The sequence below is a fragment of the Hipposideros armiger genome, unplaced genomic scaffold (genome assembly GCF_001890085.2).
Source record: "Hipposideros armiger isolate ML-2016 unplaced genomic scaffold, ASM189008v1 scaffold_318, whole genome shotgun sequence".
NCBI classification, from domain to species: domain Eukaryota; kingdom Metazoa; phylum Chordata; class Mammalia; order Chiroptera; family Hipposideridae; genus Hipposideros; species Hipposideros armiger.
Genome location: NW_017731668.1, coordinates 729,542 through 752,226, shown reverse-complemented (window position 1 = coordinate 752,226; position 22,685 = coordinate 729,542). Strand labels below are relative to the sequence as shown.

The window sequence follows — 22,685 nt, the reverse complement described above, 5'->3', positions numbered from 1 at the left end:
TATGTGGGATCCGAACCAGGGTCCTCTGGTGTCCCAAGCCAGCTCTTAACCAATGCGCCACTCAGCCGGCCCTTAAGCTAACTCTTAACCAATTGAGCCACTTGGCTGGCCTGACCTATTTATTTTTCATAAATTTATCTTAGTGGCATCCTTGAAGCTATATGGAAAAGTAATCCAAGTTTCAGCTTTCACTGGGGATATGACTTAAAGTGTTAGACAGGAAGCACACATGTACAAATAATGCCTCATTGTCTCATGACAGGAATCATGATGAGATGACCCGCATTCCAGGCTCCTCCAAGCCACTTTCTTTACACCACTTTTTAAAACCAAGCAGATTAATTTATCTTTGTCAAGGATTTAGTTTCACTTATGGCTTTCTATTTTGGATTTACATAATTCTCATGGGTTATAGCAGCAGTATGATAAGGGGTAAGTTAGAAACTGAGGCTGTGAATGTTAATAATACTTCTTAAAGCTTAACTCCCTTTAATCTCCCTGCTTTATTATTTTTATACAATGATAGTACTTAATGAGGATTCCTGGTACCTAAAATAATATGAAAGCTTTTATGAAAATGTTAGAGACTTAATGTTTCTTATGTGCCAATAACTTCTAAATGCTATTAAGTTTAAACAAACAAAAACCCTTCAGAATTGTGCCACAGAACTACATATAGCCATAGAGACCCTTTCCTAGGATCCCTTCCCATGCTCATGGATTTCCTCCTGTGTAGTGAGCCTCCCTGAGGACTCACTGATTGGGCCCAGTAACTTAATACTTCTAGATTCTGAGCCATTCTTCCATATCTTCATAAGGTTTAAGCAACCTGAACGTTGTGTTCTCTCTAACCTCCTTTTTGAGAGATGAGCCTGGAGGAGGAGGAGGAGGGGGTGGGTCTTGAAGCTGCTTCTGGCTTAGTCCTGTTTACAAATCTCTCCTATCAGAGGGTAACTGGGTAAATGGAGGTTGCTCCTCTTAGACCTCAAACCAGTGTAAGATTTTCACTTAAGGAAAAGGCTGTTCCAGTTATTTACTTTCTGTTAGCCTTAGTCAAATCTAAAATGTGACTTTTTGTACAGTCAGGACTTTGTAGTTTTCTTATTATTACTGTTAAATCATTTGAGGACTAGACTTATCTCGTGAGTAATTTAAAATGTATTAATTTCTAAAAAGATTTATTTGGAAGTAATCTTAATTAAAATAAATTTTTTTTGGATAACTCAAACTGTATGTTAGTGTCTTTTACTTGTATATTCCTTAGCTTCATTTAATTTCTCACCCAATATAATTTTTTATAATAAATAGCTATATGTAAGAAAGTCAGTTCAATATATACATTAAAATGTTTACCTTTTTAACTCGATTTTTCTTTTTAATCAAAGGAAATGCATTCTAAGTGACAAATACCTTTTTAGGAGCTGACTTGCCATTTTAACCTATGCTCTGTTTCATGATGATGAATGTTTTAGACATTAACTTGGGAAAATTAAGCCTAAATTAAGTCTAAATTGAGCCTTTCCCTCCCTGCCGTTATGAAAGAATTTTTATTGTTCTCAGACATGAAAATATTAAAAAACGCATGAAAATTTTTGTGATTTTACAAAATATTTGTTAGCCATTTTCTCAGCAACTAGAATTTTTTAACCTATTTTATAATGGATTTAATTTCCTTTTGTCTTTATTATAAATATTTTTCTTTAGATTTCACCTTTTTATGTGTTGTGAATCTTAGAAGTTCTTTTCTCAAACCAGTAACTGACTTGAAACACAAAATTACTTTTCCTGGCCTATTGAATCACATTTGAAGGGGAGGGGATATTGAGTAATGAATACATTAGTTTTCCTTTAATCAGCAATCTTCACTGGTTTATTGTCTGATGAATAAGAAAAAAAAGTCTATAGTGTAACGTAAGTTATTTTAAGTCCAAGGAGGAGTTAAACCATAACTTTATATGGTTTAAATAACTATAAGTTATTTAAATAACTATAAGTTATTTAAAGTCCAACCTGTTTATATCTAGCTCCATTTTGATTCCGGTCTATCCATTAGCCATCTTATTCAAAACTTTCTTATATTCTAAGATTCATTCCTCTTTAAACATATTATGCTTTTTTTTTTTTTTAAAGATTTTTATTGGGGAATTGGGGGAAGGGGAACAGACGAGTTGCTGTTGTTTTGTTCTTCAGTCTAGTTGTGGAGGACATTGCTTCACTGGCCCAAGTTGGCACCATCATTGTGCTCTTCCCGGGTGAGGCACATTAGTCACCGGCTTCTGGACAGCCGCTCACTGCGGCTGCTGGCCGCTCATGCTGGCTGCTGGCTACACACGGTAGCCCATGGCAACCCACTGCCACAGGGACTGCAGCCTACGCCGTCACGGGCGACTCACGGGCAGCCCAGCTCCAGGTTGAGCTGTTGTTCAGCATCTTAGCTGTGGAGGGCAGTGTCACTGGCCCTCATATGTGGGATCCGAACCGGGGCCCTCTGGCTTCCCAAGCCAGTTCTTAACCATCGCGCCACTCGGCCGGCCCTATTATGCTTTTTTTTTTTGCAAGCTTCCAAGTTGCCTAGATTAGCCAACATTCTCAGTGCTTTTAGTCCCCTCCCACTCTACTCATTATCTGTTCTTTGGAATTATTAATGCTTTGTATTTGTCTCATGGCGTTTACTATATTCTGCCTTGTCTTATGGCTATCTTAAATGTATTACTCTTCTTACTCAAATCTAATTTTCATGAGCAGGGTGTGCTATATTGCTATGCAAATTCAGTACCTTGTGCATGTGAGTTCTAGTTGTCTGGCAGGCACAGGTGTCTTTCATTCAAATCGATATCTGCATTTACAGATTCATTAATATCTATAATAATACTTGTAATTCTCAACCCAGGATCCAAGCAAAACAGAGAGCCATCTTCATTTGTAAGCTGAGATGATCAGAACCATATACATACCCACCATTGGGCCTTATTTTGCTTTAGCTCTCCCCTTAGCATTTTATTATGAAAAATTTCAAACATTAGGAATTATACAGTGCACACCCATATATTCATCACCTAGGTTCTATAATTAGCATTTTGTTTTATTTGCTTTGTCACATATCTATTCATTCTTCTAATTCACCCATTAATTCATCTTATTTTTTGATGGATGTCAAAGAATGTTGCAAATCTCATTACATTTCACGCCTTTAGCATGTATGCCATAAACTAGAGATCAATATTTGTGGCTTTTCCCCTCTTTTTAAAGAAGTAAAATATTACAGATATAGATAAAAAACACCTCTCAGATTCCTGCTGACACCCTCCCTTCTCAGAGCTGTTATTCTTATGTATGTTTTTGTATTTTTATAGGTATGTATCCCTAAACTAAATAAGCTTTAAAAGACCAGACATAAATGGTGCCTCTACATATTTCCTTTGCAACTTTTTTCACTCATTATTAATTTGAGATTTGTCGAGTTCTTGTATTTCATCTCTGTGAGCCTGCTTTTGGTGTCAGTGAAAGATTCTGTACTCTTTGAAATTATTTCATTTATTATTGTCTATTTAGTGTATTATGATTGAAAGAACTCGTAAGCTGGGAAGGGTAAAAAAATCATTTAAGTATTTTTGAATCCTGTAAATTTATAAATTGAGCTGCATTTATGGATGAGAATTCTATAAACATTACTTGCTAAGGTTTTTTTTTAGCATTCATCCACTTTATCGTTAACTTGGGATTTACTTTTTTATGTGACTATAGTAATTGTACCCACATATTCAATGTACATACAGTTGAGATCTAATCTATGTGCTCATAATGCATTGCTTAGAAACTTACCAGTGTTCTCTTTAGGGCCTGTGCTTTAAGAGCCAATGGGGTTGCAGCTTTGAGGAGGACATTTCAATGATATTTTTTCTATTAATATAGCACAAGGAGCAACATAGATTATAATAGCTTTAATGTCTTTTGCATTACTACAGACCCAAATTAAAGGGTTTAAATTTGTCTCCAGTATTGAACATCAGAATGCTGTCACTTTTTCCCCGACCTCATCAACACAAGACATTATGAATGTTTCCTTGTTTATCAAGTTTCCATTGGAGTTACTTATTTTAACTTAACATTTTTATATGCATTTCATCAAAAGATTGTAGAACACTTCAAAGATACTAATTATATTTCACAATGTTCCTTTAAAAGTGGTAAGCTTTTATTTCCACGTTAATGGTAAAATAGTTACATGTGTGTGTGTATGTGTAAAATTTAATAAACCAGGTCAACACTTATCACTACATCTCTACCCTTTTTTCATTCCTTAATCCTCTTTAACAACACTGCATGAAAATGTTTTATATTTGCACTGTCCAATTTGGAAGCCACTAGTATTTGAAATAGTGCTAGTGGGACTCAGGAATTGAATTTTTAGTTAATTGACATTAAAATTTAAATAGTTACATATAGCTAGTGGCTGCTGTATTAGACAGCACAACTCCATTATCTCCATCATTCCAATATCATATTCATATTGCTTCTTAATTACTTGTAAAGCCTCTAATCTCATCTTTAACACATCATGTCACATTCATTGTCCCTGCTCACAGAAGCCCATAGCGTTGAATCCTAACCATTTTCTCTCCCTGATATATCAAAAGGATCCATTTTCCTCCTTCTACCTCTTTTTCCACTTGCTAATTGCTAATTTATAGGTTGAGGTCTAAACTCCTTGAAAGAAAGCTCTTCATGATTTGCTTTGAGGGTGAACTCACCCTGTGCTTTAGCTGTGCCAAGTCAGTTCAATGCCCAAAATGCCCTTTTCTTTTCCTACTTCATGTTTCCCTAGAGTGAACTTGTCATATTTAAAGAATCAGTTCTTGACATGGCAAATGCGACCATCATATCAATTTTTTTAATGAATACATGATTAATATTAGCAGAAAATGAGGGACAACTTGAGGTAAAACTAAAACCAAAATAAAAGCACTAATGATAAAACTTTATAGCTTTCGCTGTGAAAATTAGATGTTAAACATAAAAAAAATCAGTTCTAACACGATTTTCTAATACACCCTTCTCTAGATGAAGTCGCAAAGGTTCTTCCCCTTTCCATCATCAGTACCACTATATCTAACATACATTAAATGCTTCCTGTACAGCGGACTCTATTCTGAGTGTTCTTTGTTACCTCATTTAATCCTCATAGCAGCATAGTCAGTCTGTAGGTACTGAAACTGAGGCACAGAGGGCAAGTAACTTTTCCCTCCTTTTTTTCTTTGTGCGATTTTTTTTAATAGACTATTTATTAGAGCATATTTAAGTACAGAAAAGTTGCGAGAAAATGCAGAGAATTCCCATATACCCCCGCTCTCCATACAGGGTTTCCTCTATCATTAACATCTTGCATTGCTGTGATATTATGCTGTCATTAATGAGCCAATGTTGATACATTATTATTAACTAAACTCCCTAGAAATCAGTCTTTGTGTCACATACTTCTGTGGATTTTGACAAATGCAAAATATATCATTCAGTATCGTACCACACAGTATCATACAGAATAATTTCATCACCCTAAAAATGCCCTGTGCTTCAGTATCCCTTCCTCTTCCTCAGTAACCACTGATCTTTTTATTGTCTCTATGGTTTTGCATTTTCCAGAACGTCATAAGTTGATAGTTCGAATCATGCATTGTATAGCCTTTTCAGATTGGCTTCTTTCACTTAACAGTATGCATTTAAGGTTCCTCCATATCTTTTTTAATGTCTTGATAGTTTATTCCTTTTTTAAAAAGATTTTATTGGGGAACTGGGGGAGGGGAACAGTGCTGGGGAATCGGGGGAAGGGGAACAGACAAGTTGCTGTTGTTTTGTTCTTCAGCCTAGTTGTGGAGGACGTTGCTTCACTGGCCCATGTTGGTATTATCATTGTGCTCTTCCCGGGTGAGGCAGATCGGTCGCTGGCCTCTAGACAGCCGCTCACGGCGGCTCTTGGCAGCTCATGCTGGCTGCCAGCCACACACGGTAGCTTATGGCAGCCCACTGCAGCAGGGTCTGCAGCCTACGCCGTTGCCAGCGACTCATGGCAGCCCAATTCCAGGTCGAGCTGTTGTTCAGCATCTTAGCTGTAGAGGGCAGTATCACTGGCCCCCATGTGGGATCCAAACCGGGGCCCTGCTGCTCAGAGCTGGCGTCCCAAGCCAGCTCTTAACCAACGTGCCACTCAGCCGGCCCTTTTCCTTTTTTTAATTATTAGTTTCAGGTATACAAAACAACATAATGATTAGACATTTATACATCTCACAAAGTGATAACCCCAACAAGTCTACTACCCATCTGATATTGTACATAGCTATTACAATAACATTGCTGTACTTTACATCCCATGACTATATATTTTCTAATTATAGTTGACATTCAATATTGTTTTATATTAGTTTCAGATGTATAGCACAGTGGTTAGGCATTTACATAATTTATGAAGTAATCCCCCGATACGTCTAGTCTACATAGTTTTTACATTATTGACTAGATTCCCGATACTGTATTTCATATTCCTGTAACTATTTTGTGACTACCAATTTGTACTTCATAATCCCTTTACCTTTCTCACCCATCCTCACAACCCCCCTCCCATCTGGGAACCATCAGTTTGTTATCTGCACCTATGAGTCTATTTCTGATTTGTTTGTTCATTTATTCTGTTCTTTAGATTGCATGTATAAATGAGATCATATGGTATTTGTCTTTCTTGGACTGACTTATTTCACTTAGCATAATGCCCTCTAGGTCCATCTATGTTGTTGCAAATGGTGAGATTTCATTTTTTTTTTTATTGTGAAATACACATTTTTTAAAATCAGTTTCAGCTGTACAACACAATGCAATAGTTATACGTTTTACCCCTCGAGGTGACAACCCCCTCCCCCAATCCGCCGCCCCACTTCCCCCCCCAATATCATTCATATGTATTACAATTCCCTTGACTCCACTCCCACACTATACTCCACGTCACATGACCATATATATATATATATATATATATATATATATATATATATATATTCAATTATAGTTGACATACAATATTATACAACATCAGCTTCAGGTGTACAGTGCAGTGATCAAGCCTCTACCCCATTCATGATGCGGTCTCCCTAGCAAGACATGTGACCATCTGACACCCTACAAAGTATTTACAACATTATTAATTATATTCCTTGAACTGTCTTTCATATACCTGTGACAATATTGTAGTTAACTATTTATGCTATCTAATCCCTTCCCCTTCTCCTTCATCCCCACCCCGCTCCCAACTAGCAGCCATCAGTTGTTCCTCTATATCTCTGAGACCACTTCTGTTTACTTTGCTCATTCATTCAGTTTTTTAGATTCCACATATAAGTGAAATTATATGGTATTTGTCTTTCACCAACTGACTTATTTCACTTAACATAATAGTCTCTAGGTCCATCCATATCATTGCAAATGGTACGATTTCATTCTTCTTTATAGCGGAGTAATACTCCATTGTATAAATGTATAAATGTAGCACAGTTTTTGGGGTTTTTTTAAGATTGTTTTTGGGGAATTGGGGGATGGGAACAGCACTGGGGAATTGGGGGAAGGGGAACAGACAAGTTGCTGTCCTTTTGTTCTTCAGTCTAGTTGTGGAGGACGTTGCTTCACTGCCCAAGCTGGCACCATTATTGCGCTCTTCCCGGGTGAGGCAGATCAGCCACCGGCTTCTGGAAGGCCGCTCACTGCGGCTGCTGGCTACACATGGTAGCCCATGGCAGCCCACTGCAGCAGGGGCTGCAGCCTACGCCATCGCCGGCGACTCATGGCAGCCCAGCTCCAAGTTGAGCTGTTGTTCAGCATCTTAGCTGTAGAGGGCAGTGTCACTGGCCCTCATATGTGGGATCCAAACCAGGGCCCTCTGGCGTCCCAAGCCAGCTCTTAACCAACGCGCCTCTCAGCCGGCCCTACAGTTTCTTAATCCAGTAGTAAAAGACCTGTACTCAGAAAATTATAAGGCATTGAAGAGAGAAATCAAAGAAGATACAAATAAATGGAAATAAATACCATGTTCATGGATAGGAAGAATTAATATAGTTAAAATGTCCATACTACCTAAGGCAATATATAGATTCAATTCCTATCAAACTACCAAGAACACTTTTCTCAGAAATAGAATATATAATCTTAAAATTTATATGGAGCCATAAAAGACCCCGAATAGCCACAGCAATCTTGAGAAATAAGAACAAAGTGGGAGGTATCATGCTACCCGACATCAAATTATACTACAAGGCTACAGTAATCATTTTTTTTTAATGGTAGAGTAATACTCCATTGTATAAGTATACCACAATATCTTGATCCAGTTATCTATTGATGGACATTTCACTTGTTTCCATATCTTGGGTATTGTGAGTAGTGCTGCAGTAAACATAGGGGTGCATATATTGTTTCCAATTAGTGTTTTGGATGTCTTTGGATAAATACCCATTAGCAGCGATGCTGGATCATAAGGTAGTTCTATTTTTAATTTTTTGAGGAACCTCCATACTGTTTTCCATGGTGGCTGCACCAATTGCAATCCCACCAACAGTGAACAAGGGTTCCCTTTTCTCCACATCCTTGCCAGCACTTGTTGTTTGTTGATTTACTGATGATAGTCATTCTGACAGGAGTGAGGTGGTATCTTATTGTGGTATCTCATTGTGGTTTTCATTTGCATTTCTCTGATGATTAGCTACATTGAGCATCTTTTCATATGTCTATTGACCATCTGTATCTCCTTTTTGGAGAAATGTTCTGTTCAGGTCCTCTGCCTAGTTTTAATTTGATTGTTTGGCTTTTTGGTGTTGAGTTATATGACTTTTTAATTTAATTTTGGATAATAAGCTGTTATCAGATGTATCATTGGCAAGTATCTTCTCACATTCAGTAGGATGGCTTTTCATTTTGTTAATGGTTTCCTGTGCTGTGAAAAAACTTTTGTTTCCTGTAGTCCCATTTGTTTATTTTTCCTTTTGTTTCCCTTGCTCAAGGAGATATATCAGTAAAAATATTACTAAGGGTAATGTCTGAGACTTCCTATATTTTCTTCTAGGAGTTTTAGGGCTTTAGGTCTTACATTTAAGTCTTTAATCCATTTTGAGTTTATTCTTGTGTACGGTATAAGAAGGTGGTCCAGTTTCATTTTTTTGCATGTATCTGTCCAGTTTCCCAGCACCATTGATTAAATAGACTGTCTTTCCCCCAGTGTAAATTCCTAGAGTAAATGACCATCTAGGCATGAATTTATTTTTGGACTCTCTGTTCTGTTCCATTGATCTGTATGCCTGTTTTTATGCCAATACATGCTGTTTTGATTATTATGGGCTTGTAGTATAATTTGATATCAGGTAGCGTGATACCTCCAGCTTTGTTCTTCTCTCTTAGGATTGCTGTGGCTATTCAGGGTCCTTCATGGTTCCATATAAATTTTAGAATTATTCTAGTTCTGTGAAAAATGCCATTGGTATTTTGATAGGGATTGTACTGAATCTACAGATTGCTTTGGGTAGTATGTACACTTTATATTAAGTCTTCCTATCTATGAGCATGGTTTCCATTTGTTTGTTTCCATTTATTTGTATCTTCGTTAATTTCTCTATTCAACATCTTATAATTTTCTGAGTACAGGCCTTTTACTTCCTTGGTTAAATTTATTCCTAAGTATTTTTTTTATGCAATTGTAAATGGGATTGTTTTCTTAATTTCTCTTTCTGCTAGTTAGTTATTGGTATATAAAAATGTAATCAATTTCTGAATTTTATTGGGTTTTTTTTTTTTTTTTTTTTTAGCTGAGCCATCCTGCTACCTGTTGGCAGCTCAGCGGCTGCTCAGCTCGGGCTGGACTCGAACCGCTGTTGCTCAGAGCTCAAACTCTTGAGCGAGCTCTTAACCAACTGAGCCACTCAGCCGGCCTCTCAATTTCTGAATTTTAATTTTGTATCCTGCTACTTTATGAAATTCACTTATCAGTTCTATAGTTTTTTCGTGGACTCTTGGAGGTTCTCTATATATAGTATCATGTCACCTGAAAATAATGACAATTGTACTTCCTCCTTTCCAATTTGGATGCCTTTTATTTCTTTTCCTTGTGTGATTGCTGTGGCTAGGACCAGTACTATGTTGAATAAAAGTGGTGAGAGGACATTCATGTCTTGTTGCTGATCTTAAGACGGCTGCTTTAAGCTTTTCTGCATTAAGTATGATATTAGCTATGGGTTTCTCACATATGGCCTTTATTATGTTGAGATATGTCCCCTGTATTCCCACTTTGTAGAGGGTTTTTATCATAAACAAATGCTGGATTTTATCAAATGCTTTTCCTGTATCTATTGGTATGGCCGTATGATTTTTTTTTCATTTTGTTTATGTGGTGTATCACATTAATTGATTTGCAGATATTGAGCCAACATTGCATACCAGGAATGAATCCCACCTGAACATGGTGTATGATCTTTTTCATGTATTACTGAATTTGGTTTGCTAATATTCTGTTGAAGGTTTTTGCATCTATGTTCATTAGGATTATCAGCCTATAGTTTTCTTTTTTTGTAGTATCTTTGTCTGATTGTGGACTCAGGGTAATGGTGGCCTTGTAAAATGAGTTTGGGAGCCTTCCCTCCTTTTGGATTTTTTGGAATAGCTTGAGGAGAATAGATGTTAATTCATTTTTGAGTGTTTGGTAAAATTCATCTGTGAGGCCATCTGGTCCAGGACTTGTATTTCTTTGGAGCTTGTTGATTACTAATTCAATTTCATTGGTAGTAATCGGTCTGTTCAGATACTCTATTTCTTCTTGATTTAGCCTTGGAAGATGGTATGCTTTTAGGAATTTATCCATTTCTTCCAGATTGTCCAATTTGTTGGTGTATAGTTGCTCATGGTATTTTCTTAAAATGTTTTTTTATTTTTGTGGTGTCCATTGTCACATCTTCTCTTTCATTTCTGATTGTATTTATTTGGGTCCTCTCTCTTTTTCTTGATGAGGTTAAAGGTTTGCTGATTTTGTTTATCTTTTCAAAAAAACAGTTCTTGGTTTCATTGATATGTGTGTGTGTGTGTGTGTGTGTGTGTGTGTGTGTGTGTGTGTGTTTAGTCTCCATCTTGTTTCTTTCTCCTCTGATCTTTATTATTTTCTCCCATGTACTCACTTTGGGCTTTGTTTGCTGGGGTTTTTGTTTTTTTTTTTCAGTTCCCTTAGGTATAAAGTTAGATAGTTTTTGAGATTTTTCTTGTTTCCTGAGGTAGGTCTGCATTGCTATGAATTTCCCTCTTAGGACGGCTTTCACTGTGTCCCATAAATACTGGGTTGCTGTGTTTTCATTTTTGTTTGTCTCAAGGTATCTTGATTTCTTCCTTAATCTCACTGTTGAGACATTCATTATTTAGTAACATGTTATTTAGCTTCTATGTGTTTGTGTGTTTTTCAGTTTTTTTCCTTGTAGTTGATTCTAGTTTCATACCACTGTGGTCAGAGAAAACACCTGATATGATTTCAGTCTTCTTAAATTTACTGAGACTTGTTTTGTGGCTTAACTTGTGGTCTATCTTGGAAAATGTTCCATGTGCACTTGAAAAGAGTGTATAGTTTCTACTTTGGGTGAAGTGCTCTAAAAATAGCAATTAAATGTATCTGGTCTACTGTGTCATTGAAGGACGTTGTTTCCCTATTGATTTTCTGTCTGAAAGATCTGTCCATTGGTGTCAGTGCAGTGTTAAAAGTTCCCCACTGTGATTGTGTTACTGTTGATTTCTGCCTTTATGTCGGTCAATATTTGCTTTTGGGTTTGTTATTTTTCTAATTTCCTATTTTCAATTTCATTGATTTCTAGTCTAATTTTTTTTCATTTGCTTACTTTGCATTTAATTTGCTCTTCTTTTTCTAGTTCCCTAGCTTAGATTACCTTGATATCTTTATTTTTGTGTAATATATGCATTTAGTACTATAAATTTCTCTCTCAGCATGTCACAAATTTTGATGTTACTTTCATTTGGTTCAAAATATTTTTAAATTTCTCTTGAGACTTCTTTGATCTACATGTTATTTAGAAGTGTGTTGTTTAATCTCCATATATTTTGGGACTTTCTAGCTATCTGTTGGTTTCTAATTTAATTTCATTGTAGTTTGAAAGCATGTTTTGTATGATTTCTGGTTTTTTTAATTTGTGAAGGTGTGGTTTATGGCTTAGAATGTTGTCTGTCCTAGTGAATATTTCATGTGAGTTCGAGAAGAATGTGTAAAGTTTGAAATGGGTTTCACGAGGCCCAAACCAAGGTGTCTGCAGGGCTACGCTTCCTCTGGAAGTCCTAGGGGAGACTCCTTTCCTTGCCTTTCTGTTTTCTAGATGTAACTGCATTCCTTGGCTGGTAGCTCCTTCCTCCATCTTTAAAGCTCATCATTCTACCTCTCTTTCTGTGGTCACATTTCCTCTTTTTTTTTTCTGACCCTCCTGCTTTCCTTTTTTAAGGACTCTTGTGATTACATTTCCCCCACCTGGATAATGCAGGATAATCCCCCCATCTCAAAATCCTTAACATAATCATATCTGCAAAACCCTTATAGCATACCATGTAGGGTAACATTCATGGGTTCCAGGGATTCGGATATGGATGTCTTGGGTGTGGGGGTAGAGGGTATTATTCAGCCTACCACAGCAGTACAGTCAGGATTTAAACTCAGTAAGTCTGCTCATGGAAGTATTCCTCTGCTCTTTCTAGCTTCCCTACCACCTTCTACATCTTAATGTTTCCTTTATGCTTTGTTTTAACTGTGTTTACCTTTCCCACTAGGATGTGACCCTCCTGAAACAGGATATATAGCATTTGAGCCAAATAAGTTCAGATCAAGGAAATTGGAATGATACAGAATGATGAGGCATCAACAATAGAGAAAATAATTGTTATTTGACTCCCCAGCCTTTTAAGACTTTGTGCATGTCTTACTTTTGCAGTTAACCAGTTACCTGCTAATATTACTATAAATTAAATTATAAGTTGCATATTAAGCTATGCATATATAAAGTTAAGCAGCCTCCTGTGGCTAGTGACTACTATATTAGATAGTACATCTCTATAATCTCTACCATTCCTTCAAACTACTCTTACAGAACTGCAATGCTTATGCTAATGATGGTTAGTCTGAAATGAAAATTCTTCTAACCCATGTTGCCTTAATTTTGGGTTTCTATTTTTGTGGGATCAAAGGTGCAAGGACTAAAATGATATGCATTTTAGAGGCGTTTTATATCATTATAAGCATTTTAGATAGAACAAACTTGCCATTGAGTTTGTTTTGCCAGATACTCTTCTTCCAGTAACCAGGCAGCATAATTCATATTAAAAAACCTTGGCAGTTTATTTTATCATATTCCTTTATTCCTAGAAGTGAGGATTGAACTATTAACACAGGCTACTATAACAAAGGACTGTGTGAAACCACATTTGGATAGTGTTTTTATTATACTGGCAAATTGAAGCTATGTTTCAATGCAGTTTATGTGAACCCCACCCAAACTTTAACCTGTTTCCCATTTTGATGAGGTCCAATCAGGGGAACAGCAACAACAAAAAAATCTTCCTGTGTGGCCTGTAGATATCAAATCTGAAGATTATTAATGCATTTCCAGCAAGGGACCATAAGCAAACAAACTCTCCTACAGATAACTACACCCTTCCTGTTTGGGATTGAGTTTACTGTGGAACAGATTTCGGAAATAGGTTTCTGACAGTTGTGAATTTTATTTATAAAATGTTGGAGGGTGAGGTTCTTCCTTTAACAAAAAACTAATTATTTCCTGTCTAGTGCCCAACCAGTACATTTTAAGCAGTCTTTTTAGAAAATTTACCCTGTAGCAGAGAATTACATTGCTTTGAGCAATTCTGGTTTACTTGTCAACTAATGTACAAAATTTGTCTATTTCAATGAATAATTCAAAAAGGACTTAGAATTAAAACATAAAACACAATCTTTAAATGCTTGTAGTATCTTGTCTCCAGATTAATAGTTTACAATTTAAATAAATCTATGAACACATTTTAATATGGTTTTACTTTTGATATGAAAATATGTAGCACATTTATGTTCTCTAAATATGCTAAACGAAAAGTTACAGTTTAGGTACAACAGCAGATTTACATTAAAGAATTTGCAGGTTAATTCACAGTGTAACATTATCCTCATCTAGTACATCTGTTATAAAGAAGCCTATAAAATTTAGGCCACCCACAAAGTGGTCTGCTGAGGCCTGTGGTTGGTGTTAGAATGCTGTTATTATGTGGGCTGACTGGTTTGGTAAGGAATTTACCTCCACTAAGACTGTGAAACATCATGGTTCTGACTTTCCCCCTTGGGGTCTGCATTGACCTGACTTAGGTACTATGTGTTTGTTAGGCCAGTTAATGTGCTCTGTTGCTTTGACATCGATATATATAATATCATGTGAATGGTATACTGTTTTCTATGTTGGTTTATTAAGGTAGTATTATCAATTCTGGGTCATGTAAACCTTAGGATAATCTGGACTAAATGGTTGGTTTGAATACCTGAATTAAACTTAATAACTACTATAAATTTCCTCACTATTTAGAAAAACTGTGTGTGTGTGCGCGCACGTGCACATGCATGTGTGCTGAGATGGAGAAGGCAGCTACTGGCTTTATATATTTTAACTTCCGTGTCATCTGAAGAATTTATCCTTTTAATTTCCTTGAAGCTTGTGAATGATTTTCAAAAGCAAGGACATGAATTTAGTATAATTTAGCAAACTAGTACTAAGAGAGTCAAAATTAAGTATTCTTTAAATAGATATTTTTAAGGAATCAAAAAAATAGTACAGACAAAAAATACAGGAGCAAACTCTAGTTGCTACCACAACATCTCAAATCACCTTAAAGTTTTCAACATGAACATTTTTTTTTAGAAAATAGACATGTTAATTGTTTTTGTTAACTTTAGAAAAATTAAAATTAATTTAACAGTTCTTTTAAATCAGATAATTTATACTTCACTTACTATTCATGGAAACAACTAATTTTTCTCTTAACACATGAATTACAAAGTATGAAAAATAGCACAGATATGTAAAATGTATTTTGTATTTTGTGACTGCAAATTAAGTTTCCTTAATAGTGTGGAGGAACTTTAGCAATTTTTGGACAGGAAACTTCTTATTATTGACACTGATAAAAATTACATATTAAAGTAAAATAGTAAAATATAAACATTGAGGTAGAAAATATAGTATACATATGTGTATATGTGTGTATTTCTATATACACATGTGTATACACACATACATGCACAACCATGTGTGCATAACGCATTGTTTTGATCTTAACTCTGCCTTGGTGACTTTAATTATGGTTAAATATTTATAACTTGAAAAGTTTTTTTCAAATAGATACTTTTGGCATTCTTATAGTTGTTTGTTGTATACTAAACAGAGTTTTGAATTTGTCATCTGGACATGATTCAAACAAATAATCTGAAGTTAGAGGTTCAGAGACTTTTTTCTTCCAAACAACTAAATGAATGAAGCCGTTAATGTGCCTTACCTAGCTAGTCTTTGTTCCTAGTTCTTCTCGTCTAGTCGGGTGTCCTTTCTGTAGACTGCTTTGTGCTGAAAAATGCCATCCCAGCTTCTACATTTAGTGATGTGGTATATCAGTGCTTTTCTGCTCATTTAAGTTGTCAGCAAATATCAAAGATGAAAGTTTAAATGACCTTTGGCACTACTCAGGGCCAACAGAGTTTCAGCAGTATTATTGTGTCTCCCGTTTAGACTTCAGCATCATAATTCTGCCAACTGAATCAGCTCAATCTTTAGCTAATTATTTTCACTTTGAGGTAACCACATGTATTTCACCTTTCTAGGTTTACCGACAAGACTGTGAAACTTTCGGGATGGTTGTGAAAATGCTGATTGAAAAAGATCCTTCATTAGAAAAGTCTATACAGTTTGCATTAAGACAGAATTTACATGAAATAGGGGAGCGGTGCGTTGAAGAACTCAAGCATTTCATTGCAGAGTATGACACCTCTAATCAAGATTTTGGAGAGCCTTTTTAGAAGATTACTTGCTCAGGCAAAAAAAAAAAAATGTTTCTAGATTTTTTTTCCTGGATTGTGTAAATCCTTAATATATGGAGTTCTTGTGATAAAGATAAATACTTTATGGTAGTTGACTACCTTTCCAATATCAAATAAACATCTAAAATAGTCTAAGATATTTTAATTAGAATTTTCATTATCTACATATACAGTCTCCTAATCCACACTTTTTACCCCCCTAAAATGATGGGTAAATTAATATTTCAAGCCCTAGAGAACAGCCTTCTGTACTTATGTTCTGTAGTATTCCATAATACACAACCATTTATTTGTATGGTCACACTAGTGTAATTTTTAGAGATCATTCCAGTCTTTTTGCATTTCATAGTGATACCGTGTCAAAATGTTAGAATACTAAGTTGTTTATAGTCTTTGCATTTCATAGTCAGTGATACCTTGTCAAAATGTTAGAATACTAAGTTGTTTATAGTCTTTTTGCATTTCATAGTCAGTGATACCATGTCAAAATGTTAGAATACTAAGTTGTGATTTTATTGACTTGTTGCTTGCTTATCTTAGGTTTTGTAACTTTTAATATGTTTAAGTATAAGATCCAAATAACCTGCATACTTTGGTATCCTTAGGGAATATTTGCTTTGAGTATAATTCTCATTGTGGTAACATAGAGCACTTAGATGTCTAAAAGACACCTTACAATAAATTTCTGTTTTCCAAGGAAGTGAACTTAATGTCTTCTGTTAAAATAATCCTGAAGTTCCTGACTACTCTGACTGATGCGTGAGTCTTAAATAATATCACTTAAAAATAAGGGTCAATTTGAGATGAGATATGAGGGCTATTTTAAAATTTCTAATCAATAGAGAAAAATTTAGAATATGACTAGTGGAGTTCCATTTTTTCCATAGGCCTATATTCCCCATCTCAAGAAAGAAGGTGATGGATAACATATCCATGACTAAACCATTTACAGATAATGCCTTTGTTAATCTCTGTTTGTATTCTAACAAATTCAAGTTCTGTTACCCTTTTGAGGAGTTCTTAGCCCTTCAAAAGTGCAGAACAGACACTAAGCCTAACACAACTACCCTTAACCAAACCATCTATGTAAGTAGTCCTTCATGAGCAAACCGTCCAAATGACGGGTTAGTTAAAAATCTAACTGGGACGATTAGGATAGTCTACTCATTTCCTGATCACTTCCAGCTGCCCAGTGGCATTTAGCCAAAATATGTAATTTTGTGGCATTAGTTAGGAAACCTTAAAAATCATGTTTGTTATTATTACCCAGTGTCATTATCCTCCCATCCTCTTTCCATTTCCACTCTCTTCTCACTTGAATTCTAACATTATTTTTAGTGACCTCTATTGATACTATCTAAACAGCTACCCCAGAGTAGATAAAATTTTTATTAAAAGTGGAAATAACAGTATAAATAATTTTAGCCGATCCTATAATGGGTGCATCAAAATATGCATTATGCCATTCCACAAATTTAAAACCAAATTGAAGGCAAAATTATTTATTTAAGCTTTCTATATAAGCCCACCTTGAATTTTTATTTTTGCCGTTTAGATGTTATACATAAGCTAAAACTAAACCCCATCTCTGGTATTCTTCCCTAATGTGAACAACGATTTTGTACAACCATTTTAGAAAGACTAAGAAAGTTCTGATCTTGTTTCTCCCCTGCCCCCATGTTTTTCTTCTCCTTAAATGTTCTAATTCTGGTTTTCATTTTCTTTAGTCAAGATGTCACAAGTTTAAAAATAAAACTTTAGAAACTACTATGGAGGCAAAGGAGTTGTTCACTTTGTTGAAATTCATTCAACTATAGAAGTTTAACTCACATATGCATTTAAATGTAGGTTCAACAGATAATTTTTTCTTGTCCTCTTCCCCCAAATTACATTCAGCATTTAAAGCCGTTTATAGCTTGCCATCAGCATTATTCTGGTAGGCTTGTCAGTGTTAAATCTATCCATCTGTTTTTTGGTTTTGTTTTGTTTTTCCAAGTCTAATTTTAGGATAGATTAATTCAGGTGTGTACCAGAGTGTGTATTTTGCAAAATGTTCTTGATTTTCAAAATTTGTTTGTAAATTATCTGTTGTTTTTGAGTATGCCCAATTGATGTAATAAAATTTTCATTGTCTTATAAAGCCTTGATGATCAACAGGGGAAAAACAGATATTGTGAAGTTTTTTGTGAACTTTAAAAGTGCAAAATAAAGCAAACAGGTTTAAATAATTAGATTGTCTTTTTTTTTCTCTTGAACAGGCTTAAAGTGTTTTGCTAAAATGTAGATTTTTATTCCTTTCTACTGCAAGATTACCCCTTACTATTCAGTTCACCTACTCAGCAGCAAGGATGAAGTTTGAGAATTGAGACACTATTAACTTTGGTGACTTAGGGAGCCTTGATATCTGAGAAAGCAATTAAATGACATAAATTGAGCACACAATAGTGCTCAATCATTGTGTAATTATGAGTCTGAGTTTCAGAGAATTGTGGGATTAAAACCCCATGTCTTTATAGTAACCTCTGGAGGGCTCAGGAACCACATTATCTTTGTGACCTCAGTTCCTAGCAGTTTGGAATGTTGTAGGTACTCAAATTTGTTAAGGCTTCACAAAGGAAGTGAAATTTGACCCGAGTCATAGAGGAATAGGACTTATTCAGGCAGAGAAAGGGAAGTGTTAGAAGTCCAGGCGGAGGGAAAGATGTAGGCCTCTGTGACTAGAGCTAGTTGGAGATGATAGGGGACGGATGTAGAAAGAGAGGTTGAAAGCAGAATGTGAAGAATTTTGAATGCTTGCAGCTTTATCCTTTCTCTCCTATGTAACAATGAGGTTTGAAAATATTTTCTTTGTATTTATTCTTGCCAAAAATGTTGATTTCTCACAGCCCCTCAGCCACTTCCTAGCCCTGAGCCAGTTAGTTCATAGACCCAGAACCTCTTGAAGATAGGGGAGGCCAGATCCCCTTAAGAAAGGACTCTGCTACACTGCCAAAATATTACATGGTGATTTCAGCTTCATTTCAGAGTTTCCAGCAAGGGATCCTAAACTCTGAGGAAGATTCTGTCAGTTCTTCGGCAACAACTTTGAAGACAGTGGTCATCATCTCTGAAGTATTCAGTGTTGCAGGCAGCCAGCCATCCAGGTGGCTTTACTGCTGAGGCTGGCTACCTGGAGCCACTGTGAGAGATGGCCACATCTCTGCTTGCCACACGAAGGTTTGTGGGTTATGCACGGTACATTTGCCATCTCCTTCCTGCCAGTTCTCTCGAGAGCACCCAATTCAGTGATATAGGAAAAAGAGGACTAGTAACTGGGTAGTAGCAGAATATATTCTCTCCTTTTTCCCTGTTAATGGAGTCAAAATTGAGTCACATGACTGCCTTCTATGGAATTTGAGTGCTACTCCTTCTGGGCTGGGACCCTTAGGACAATGGATCTGCCTCCTTCATGCTCTTTTATCCCTTCCCAAAAGTAGTAACAATAGCAACCCAGCCTTGATTTATTGCAGAGGCATGAGATGGAAGAAGCCTGGATCCCTGCATGACCATGTGGAGTACTGAACTATTACGTGGAAGAAGAATCAGTGTCTTTATTGTTTAAGCCACATTATTGGTTTCTTGTTAGCAGCTCAAATTAGTACAAATGATATTTGAGTGTTAACTTCACTGAAGTTGGCCCTTGACAGGCTGCACCAGACCCACGTTTCCATTGTAATAATTGACCTTGGAGTTATGGGGACTGATCATACAAAAGGTTTTGCCAGTCCACTGAGTTTGAGTTGTATTTAAAATGTCACTTGAGAAATACCATTTAAGCGTCATGTACATTTGTGTAGTAGCAGAGACAGCTTGATTCTGTAGCACGTTTTTTGAGCTCTGCTCCCACAGTTTAATGGTATTCTAATGATAGCCAGTATCACTAAAATTGTATAAGGTTTGAAACTTTTTTGTTGTGTGTGTATATGAATAGGTAGAGGTTTATTGAAACATAATCATTTGAGAATATGTAGGATATATGTAAAATAACCACAACATATACAGATACTTGCTGCAAGAGGACATCTGACCTATTTACCCACTGCCTAGTCTACCTATGTGCTATCACGTTTTTCCTGGTTAGAATACTTATAAGATGATGAGGAGGAGGTGACAGAGTTGTCCTGGCTATGTGGCCTTCAGGACTGCATGTTAAAAGAAAGCTCCTTATGGCACAGGGGTCACCTGCTGACAACCCCACTCATGAGCTTTCTGGCTGCGACCCTGCTATTGTCCTTGAGGGCACTGAGGATTCTCTGAGAGGGTGAGGCTGGGCAAGCTGCCTGGAGAAAGGGAGAGGACCCAATGACTGTCCCTGTGTCCTCCAAGTGGGAAGAGTCCATCCTTTGAGACCAAACTCCTGAGAAAGACACACTGGCCAAATGTCTGCAGCACCTTCAGGTGGGCCCAGCTCCAGCCAGCGGGGCTCCTCCCTGGCACCAGATTCCAGATGCCCTTATCTACCCACACCCTGCACTTGCCTGGTGGGGAAGGTGGGAGCCAGAAGAGTGTCAGCCCCCAATGGATGCGGCTTGAGTTGGGTGGGGAGGTTGCAGGCTGGGAGAGTGGCGAGAGGAGGTAATAGTCCTTCAAAGCTGTAGCTTATGAGGTTGAGGTATCTGCTCTCTGCTGAGGCTTTTGATTTCTCTTTCCTAAACAGGACTGAAGGGAAGCTGTGCCTCGGGCTTGTGCCGGCATGGTCTTCCACCACCACAACGGCTGGTGGTGGTCGACTGCACACTGCAGGGCTTACTGAGTTGAGAGGCGAGTCTTGAGTGAGAATCACCTTTTCTTTACAACATAGGAACAACATGATCCAGCCAGGGTTCAAGAGGAGAGAGAGAGCTCGCAGCATCTCCTCATCCCCTGGGGCAGCCTGACCGTCACAGCCTCCATGCTGGCCTCTGTCCTGAGTGGGAGTGTGGAGTGAGGGGGATACATCCTGAAGCTGGTAAGCTGGGTATAGGAGTGTGGGACTAGCCCAGCTTTGGCAGGAATTTCCCATTTTTAAAAACTTTGTGTCCTGCTACTTCTGTAGACTGTAGTGTAACATATTGGATATAGCTTCCAATGTATTTCAGATTTAGTATACTAAATACTTTATAGGATTCTGAGAAACACGTTTTCCAGTTATTTCACTATCTGAACAAGGTTAGAACCACATTCTAGTGTTTTTCGATTCACAAACATTTTTACATATAATAAGAACTTTATTCTCATTTTGCATTCAAGGGCAAGAAAAGTTGTAACTGCCTAAGGATATATAGCTGGAAGTGGCAGGGCCAGAGATATACTCAGATCTTCGCAGCTCTGAATTCAGTGTTCTTGGAAGAAGTGCAAAAGCTTGGTGGTCACTTTATCCTTAGTTGCCACTCTACCGTTACTGGTTCCTATGACTTCTGCTTTGGAGCCATTTTAGGAAACACCTTTGAGGTTCATAAGGGATGGTTGTTAAGGGGCAAGTAGTATGTGTGGTTACAGCCCCCACTGCCACAGTGCAGCTCAGAACTCAGCTGTTTGGGTGCTGCACCCGATCCCCTGGTGGAGTTTAAGAATTGCCATTTAAAGTGGAATGAACCTGGTTAATTCAACTCTCCTATTCTAGGAACTAAGGTTAATTAAACGCTGTTAACACCTTTCAGCTTTGCTTACAACATGTTGGGGAGATTCCAAACTAAGATTGTTGCCAACAAAAAAATCTTAACTTTTTTTCCTGGTAACGGGAGAAATAACATGAGAGGAAAATATCTTAACTTTTCACATACTCTGTAATCTCCAATCTACTCAATGAAGCTAAAGCCAATTTAAAGCTTATGCACTGTTGGGGAGATAATCTCTAAGCTTCTTTTTCATAATTTAGTTGAACCTCTTGCCCACTCAGAATCCCAAGCATTAACGTAAAAAAGCACCAACTCTCTTTAAAGTTCCCAACTCCCATGAGCTTTGGAGGGATCATCCTTTCAGGAATCTTGGCCAGACAAATGTGCGTCAGAAAAGGGAAACACTATGCTGAGTGGAACGATTTTTCTGACCTGAAAAATTCAGTTCAGTCTCCAAGGAACGCTGACGCTGGAAGGAAGCCTTCGAGATGGCCTGGCACGCTCGTTTTACAGAAGTGGAAACTGGGTCAGAGCACTTAACCCGCTTGAGTTAATGAGAGAGGTGAGTCTCCTAACCCAGATCTTTTGACTCCTGGAGTCCAATATGCTTTGCACCACTCCAAGATCAACTTTGGTGGATTTATATTGGCCCAGTAATCGTCTTGTCCAATGTCAGTTGCTTGGTTCATTTATCTAAAAGTGCTAAAACTAGTAGTAGCACTTAAGAGGACTGGTTTCATATTCTTCATGGTACCGTTTATGTTGTCTGGAATCAAATGCTTCCAGAGAATGGGCTGCATTTCTAAAGTTGGCATGACAGCACCTGTGCACATATAGCAGTAGAGATGTGAAATGGCTTTTGCAAAAAGTTGAGGCTAAAATTGATCCCTAAAATGGGAATTCTTGACCAGGTAGCCAGG

General features: G+C 37.0%; 1 protein-coding gene across 9 annotated transcripts in view; it reads left to right on the top strand.

The window, feature by feature from the left end:
* PPHLN1 (periphilin 1) overlaps nt 1–18,358 on the top strand; it is a 134,584-nt gene extending 116,226 nt beyond the window's left edge. For all 9 annotated transcript variants that reach the window (XM_019660429.1, XM_019660433.1, XM_019660431.1 and 6 more), the window contains one exon: nt 15,914–18,358. In XM_019660429.1, the coding sequence (XP_019515974.1) occupies nt 15,914–16,108 (195 nt within the window). In that variant the 3' untranslated portion in view covers nt 16,109–18,358. The remainder of the gene's footprint in view (nt 1–15,913) is intronic.
* The last annotated feature ends 4,327 nt before the right edge of the window (nt 18,359–22,685 follow it).